At 31.9% G+C, this 7,006-nt stretch overlaps 1 protein-coding gene across 1 annotated transcript; it reads left to right on the top strand.

Moving 5' to 3' along the window:
* Positions 1-1,552: 1,552 nt before the first annotated feature.
* On the top strand, positions 1,553-6,499 carry LOC131947446 (cytadherence high molecular weight protein 2-like). The gene is made up of 8 exons (XM_059308659.1): positions 1,553-1,617; positions 2,246-2,344; positions 3,194-3,320; positions 3,988-4,101; positions 4,529-5,007; positions 5,205-5,294; positions 5,480-5,534; positions 6,108-6,499. Exons 2-8 carry the CDS (start codon positions 2,246-2,248, stop codon positions 6,497-6,499), a joined length of 1,356 nt encoding a protein of 451 aa, XP_059164642.1. The 5' UTR covers positions 1,553-1,617.
* The last annotated feature ends 507 nt before the right edge of the window (positions 6,500-7,006 follow it).

Genomic DNA, 7,006 nt, shown 5'->3' with positions numbered 1-7,006 from the left:
AGTTTATCTATTATAAAATATAGTATGTTTTAATTTAAGGGTCATCTATCTATGACATCCATAATTGAGTCGGTTATAGGCTGTTCCAACTCATTGTGTGGGGAGAAGGGTCCACGCTGTACCTTCCTAACTGCAATATGCTTGTACAGGGGCGTAGCGAGGGGAGGGGCGGGGGGTGCGGACCGCACCGGGTGACACCATTTAGGGGGGTGACACAAAGGCAAAAAATAGCAAAATATATAGAGAAAAAGTTGAGAAGGTGTGGGTGCAAATCGAAAGTTTGGGGGGGGGGGGGGGTGCAAATCGAAAACTTGAAAGTTTGTCCCTGGGAAGGGTTGCAACGCCTCTGGGGGGGGGGTGACATCATTAAGTGCCGCACCGGGTGACACCCGACCTCGCTACGCCACTGTGCTTGTAGGTTATCAAAACAAAATGCTGTTATCATGTTAACGTCATGTATATCATACATTTACACTTCTGTGCTCGCTTTTAAGCAACAGATCTTTTCTGTTGTAAATTAAACATTATCAAAACTTTAGAATTGGTGGAATTTAGCTGTTAAGGGCTCGATTTGTTTGTGAATTAATGTTGGTTCATGAAAAAATAATTCCATTCGGGCATTAAAAAGAGGTTATGGTGGTATTGGAGGTAGGACACAATGGTTACTTTTATGCCAATAGTGGTCATATCATTCATTTTTCTGGAGCCAATATGTCGGGAGTCATTTTGTCAAAAGCCAATATGTCGGGAGCCCAATTGCCGGGAGCCAAAATGTCGTGAGCCCATTTGCCGGGAGCCCATTTGTCTTGAGCCCTTATGTCGGGAGCCAATATGTCGGGAGCCGCTTTGTCGGGAGCCAATATGTCCTGAGCCTATTTGTCAGGGGTTAATATGTCGGGAGTCCATTTGTCGGGAGCCTAAATGTCGGGAGCCCATTTGTCGGGAGCCTATATGTCGCAAGTCAATATGACGGGAGCCCATTTGACGGGAGCCAATAAGTCGGGGCCCTTTTGACGGGGCTATTTTGACGGGGTCGGTTTGTTGGGAGTCGATTTGACGGGGTCGTATTAACGGGGCCGTTTTGACGGGGCCGATTTGTCCCGGGCCGTTTTGACAGGGCACCGTTATAACTATTAACCCTTTGAGCCCGCCAGGCCGGTAAACCGGCTTCAACATTAGGCATATATGTCCGAAAAGCCGGTTTTCCGGCCCGATGATCTAGCGTCATATTCCTAGCGGCTGGTATACCATCTAATTAAATATAATTAGCGGAATACTGACTAAAACTGCGCATATGTCTTTTTAGTGCGTGATTATGATTCTAAAAATAGATTTTAGGAAAAGTGAAAGTGTTTACATTTCGTAGCAATGCCGCCGAAACGAAAAGCTGAGCCACGGCCATCGACTTCAGCACTTACTTTAATATTAACTTATGGTAGGTGTTTGACTTGCATGTAAAACATCCTCAAACTATTCCACAACTTCTATGTTGCCTGTGACACTGAAAATAATAAACGGGAAAATCCGCTAATATCTATTACGTTGAAACCTCGGTACAAAGTACACAACATTTCAAGCTCTTGTTTTTGTCGCTACAACTCATTGAGTTAAAAGAAGGTAACATAATATACTGTTTTGTTTTTCATATATAACTTTTACAACATTTTGTATATTGTATCGTCGATAAACGATTTTGGTTAGATTGTGTTAGGTCTAGAATTAGGTTAAGTCCATAATAAGTTCGGATATAATCAGCCCATGACAAGTTAACGTTTGAACAATGGCGAAATAAAATAAATAAGAGCTGATGATAACTAAATGAAGAAGAAAACTAAATCCTAATGGACATCATCGTTTGTGTGGACACCGTGTGTTGCTTACAGCCACAAGTCTCCTCTATGCTCATTTACGGCAACTTATATTGATATTATTCTATTTTGAAGGTTGTTTTGAAATCGTCTATGTTTTATAGCTGTGCCAGGAAGGAAAAATAATAAGTTTATTATGATTATCTCGACTATATAATGAATTAGGAATCAAAGTAGAGTCTGTTTAAAATTAAGGTCTGTCTAAATTATATGTAATATATATATATATATATACATATATATATATATATATATATATATATATATATATATATATATATATATATATATATATATGATTTGAAAAAGTTTCTGATCTCCAAAATGTCAGCTAGTTAACTCAAGTTATTATTTACCCTCACGATACTTCCTCACAGATGCGCCCTAAAATACAAATCCAGCACGTCACTAATCACGTGAAACATTTGGAAGAGCAGATACAGATTATCGAGCCTGTTATTGAAGCGATGAAAATTGTAAGTTTTACAGTAATTAATAGTATTTTCAAAAGCTAATATAAATATAGTATAAATAAACCGGGAGTGATCTCCACTAAACTTTCTCGAATATTCTTATATAAAACAACAGGGGATGGGAACTCGGGACATAAACATGATTTTTAATCCATTTTAAATACTTAAACTTTTTAAAATAGAATAAAATCTCTTGGAAAAAGAATTGCACACCAAGTGAACGCCAAAGAAAGATGTGCATAATAGTGCGCAATATTATTAGTACTTTATAAATTTACATGCGTTTTTTGAGAAATTGGAAATAGCGTAAATTACTACTTCCGATAAACGGAAATTACTAAACATTTAGTAGAAGGTAGAAAATTTAATCGTTTACCTACATGTGAAATTCTATTTATCTATCTGAAATAGTACTCAAGTTATAGGCTTTTGAAAAATTCAAAGTAAAAATGTACCACTTCCGGTTATCGGAAATTACAGACATACGGACAAGATTGCAAAACTATGTTTTTCCAACTCAGGGAGGTGTAAAACGTCGAGATTTGCATATATCTCGATTTTTTTTGCACGATTTTAATACTTTCTCTATACTTCGTATATACGAGAAAGTAAAATATGTGGATTTAATTATGTCATATTTACATGAATGCTAGTTTTGTGATGATTGGGGTGTCAATAGTTTTGTTGTTAATACAATATATTTATTTATAAAATTGTATTGTAGATACGATTGTGTCTTTTGTGATATATTTCTACATTAAAAAAAAACATTTAGTACTTGCTTAAAGAACATGATAGATCATTAAATAAAGAGGTCCACACAATACTCAAGTATTATACTAAATAAATCAGGTAGTCGAGAAAAGTAAGACGTGGATAGAAGACCAGAATAGCCTTCCGTCCTTGACCTACATTGAATTACAAGAAGAACTTGACTCAGCATCCACATCCTTGCTGAATGTGTCGGCAGAAATGTTAAGTACGTGTTTTGTGAAATTAATTACAATACTTTATTTGTACGTTAATTGAGATGTTTATATTAACTTAATTGAAACTCTTGATGATTATCAAAATTAGAAAAAAAGTATTGATTTTCTTAGACTAAAGAAATTCTTGATCTAGATAACGGTTGAAGAGGCTTCGTACCATGTGAAAAAAGATTTTAATAGACTTAGGCCCCTTATATAGTTTAAGGTAAGATGTGGCGGGGCAGATGATTTCATCAAACCGCTGTTGAAATAATAAAGACCATATTTATAATAATGTTTAAATATGCAGGCACGTGACACTGTAATAAAACAGTCAAAATGTTCACCAATAATACAAACGTACACATTAAAATCATGACTTAAATATTGAATGAATAATCGCATATTAGAAAACAAATCTGCACTATTACTTTTTATACAAAATAAATTATTAACCCAGTTAAAAACTTAGGCGAATATAAAGTCATAAAACGCTTTGAGTAGCAGGGCCATTGTAAATAATCCGGTCATATGTGAAATAAACGTGATTGTGTCTGTTGAACGCTATAACTATATATTCGCACAGTCGGTTCAAAATAAACAATCAGCCAAGTATCTACTAATAAAACAACATGATTTACATGCATTGAAGTACCTGATAAAATCTACTTCATATAGAACAAAACAATGAAGACATAGATGAACACGAACAACCTCAAGACCAGTCTACTCAACACACTATAATACAACTTGCAGCAGCTGAATCAAAAGGACAATTTGGAAAATTGGCTGGTAAAAACATTGTTCAGCATTAACAAAAAAATTAACAATATTTGCATTAAATAAATGCTTTATATAAGAATAGTTGTGTACACCTCAAAGTACACACATTTTAATAACTTTTTGATTTTCATTAATTTAAATATTATTTAGTTGAGGAAGACTCTTTGGAAATCTACTGATTCGAATAATAAATTTTATACAAGTACATAGGCATATTTATATACATATACATATACATATATATATATATATATATATATATATATATATATATATATATATATATATACATATATATATATACATATATATATATATATATATATATATATATATATATAAATATATGTATATATATATATATATATAATATATATATATTACACACATGATACTATTTATTACATTAAATACAGTGTTCTAATTTTTGAAAAAGATATCGCAAGCAGCCTACAACTTATTGAAAAGGCTCTATCCTCTCTTCAAGACGCAAAACAAAAAACAGAAGATGACATATCAGAAATAAAACAATGGAGGAACAGCTTTATAGCAGAACAAACTGACAATAACATAAGCTTTGAAAATTTTTCTAGGAAACAAAAACAGAATTTTAAGAACTTTAGAAAAATCATTAATGAGCAAGATGATAAAGTAATGGAACTAAACAAAAGTATCGAAAAACTAAAAGAAAAAGAATCCAAGTCAAACAAAACACTAGAAAAACTGTCTTTAGATATGAAAGAATATGAAACCAACGCACACAAAATAAATAAAGATTTTAAAATGCAGACGGACAAAATTGACGATATAAGACAAGAGATAAAAAGACATGCGGATTTCATTTCTGTGTTACAAGTGGATGCCAAAAACCATTTGATTGATACTAGACAAAAATTTGTGGACCTCCTCGCGAAGGTAATACATGCACATTTTATGTGTAATAATTTATCATGCACATGTTCGTGATTATATATAACAATTTCTTACAAAATGTATAGCTTAAACTGCCTTCTAATATACATTTAGAAACATTTTTTGAAGGTTATTTGTCTGTTGTAAATGTTTCTAGAGAAACACAGTGTATTTGTAATTTAAAAACATCTACTTCTTAGAACAATGTTATGTACAAAATTCTACAACAAAGACTGATGCCTCTTGACAAAATGATTCGAATCTTTAATAGAGAAGGCAATACTAGAAAGGTAAAACTGTTTAAAAATACTATTTTTTAACTTATTTAAAAATTGAAATGTTTTCTTATTTTGAATTTTATATATTAAAAATATTATTCTTTTTGTATGTAGGCCTACGCCTACTTGTAAATTAACCGATATATGTTTTAGCTAAATTTTGTAATTTTTATTAACACATTTTATTTTAATTTTAGCTGGAAAATCTAGAAAAATATATTGTAGAACTGTCACACGAATTATACGCAGCAGGTAAGTTTTATTTTTTTAACAATATATGGGATATTATAACAATATAGCCATAATAATTAGAAATAACAGTTTTGATTCATTTTATAACGTAAGTGCGACATACACCTCAACTGTGTATGTACTCACAGATAATGCACTAGTTATTATTTATATGTCACCAATACGATGTTGTTAATCGTATGATTGTGTTTATTACGTATGGAACTTAACAGTACAACGCAATAAAGTCCTCTTAGGCTTTAATAAACATTATAAAAGTTAACTCGAGCATGTATTTTAATCCCATTATAAGACCTGTGAATATTTATTAACTATTGTTACAACTGTTTGTTTTATTTTTTTAATGAAAAACTAGACTATATCATTACAACTAAAAGTCAAATGTACTTTAAAGTACCAAATGCCATTTTTATACACTACAAAAAAATAATTATTACGTATTAATTATTTTTAGTATAGGATGAGTTAAATTATTCAACAAATATAAAAATGTAAAATCATAAAATCGGCAACACACATTTTCAGCATGGTATTCAATGTTGAAAAACACAAATCATTTTTTTTCCTCAACAGAAACACGAATGTACAAAAGATATGTTTGTCAAATGCAGCTGGCAAGTATAACAATTGTCCGATCTACTTCAATCATTTCAACATTTAATGAAGTACGTGAATACAACGGACAAAACTTCAATCAAACAACAGGGATATTTAATTCTCCACATGATGGTTTATATCTTATCTGTGTGACTCTACATGTTTGGGAAAATAAACAGATTGGAGTTGGTGTAATGAGTGATAACAGATGTTGCATGTATATAGAAATTAAATGTGCCGGCAATAGCGCTGCTGGGTCAGTGGTTGTTGACATGAAGAAAGGTCAAGAACTTTACTTTCAACTGGATCACACTGACCGAGACGCAAAATTATCCTGCTATAGTAGTTTTACTATAGTTAGTTTATAGACCTACACATTTATTTTCTTTTAAATGGAATATAATCTCATAGAAAAATAAATCGGCAACCAAATGTGTATTATAGTGCAAAATAAATTAAAAAAAAAACATTCGTATGCGCTTTTTGAGAAATCGGAAATAGGATAAAGTACAACTTCCGGTTACCAGAAATTACTCAACATTTGTCAGAAATAGATCATTAGATCTTCTACATATATGTGACATTTCCTCCATCGAACTGAAAAAAGTAATTAAGTTATATGATTTTGAAAAATTTAAAGTTGAACAAGTTTCACTCCCGGTTACTGAAATCGTTGAAAAGTTATAACAGAACTACAAATTTATATATGAACTTATGTTAACAAAGCATTTGCGTGTCGTACGTATTGAAACTACGAGTATATTATGTAATGTAATACGTCACTAAAGGTACAATAAATAAACTAAAGTTGTTCTGTTGTACTTGATAATGAACAATTACAAGATCTGCACAGTAAACCTTTTGTATTGTTCATT

This window comes from Physella acuta, unplaced genomic scaffold (assembly GCF_028476545.2).
Source record: "Physella acuta isolate Inbredline_101_S28 unplaced genomic scaffold, ASM2847654v3 ptg000592l, whole genome shotgun sequence".
NCBI classification, from domain to species: domain Eukaryota; kingdom Metazoa; phylum Mollusca; class Gastropoda; family Physidae; genus Physella; species Physella acuta.
This window is presented reverse-complemented; position numbering and strand designations above follow the sequence as displayed.

Excerpts from the sequence above, each read along its gene's own strand:
- LOC131947446 (XM_059308659.1), top strand. The coding sequence starts at position 2,246 with ATGCGCCCTAAAATACAAATCCAGCACGTCACTAATCACGTGAAACAT. Across the intron at positions 4,102-4,528 it reads ACAATTTGGAAAATTGGCTG|ATATCGCAAGCAGCCTACAA; the intron begins GTAAAAACATTG and ends TTTTTGAAAAAG. Across the intron at positions 5,008-5,204 it reads TTGTGGACCTCCTCGCGAAG|AACAATGTTATGTACAAAAT; the intron begins GTAATACATGCA and ends TCTACTTCTTAG.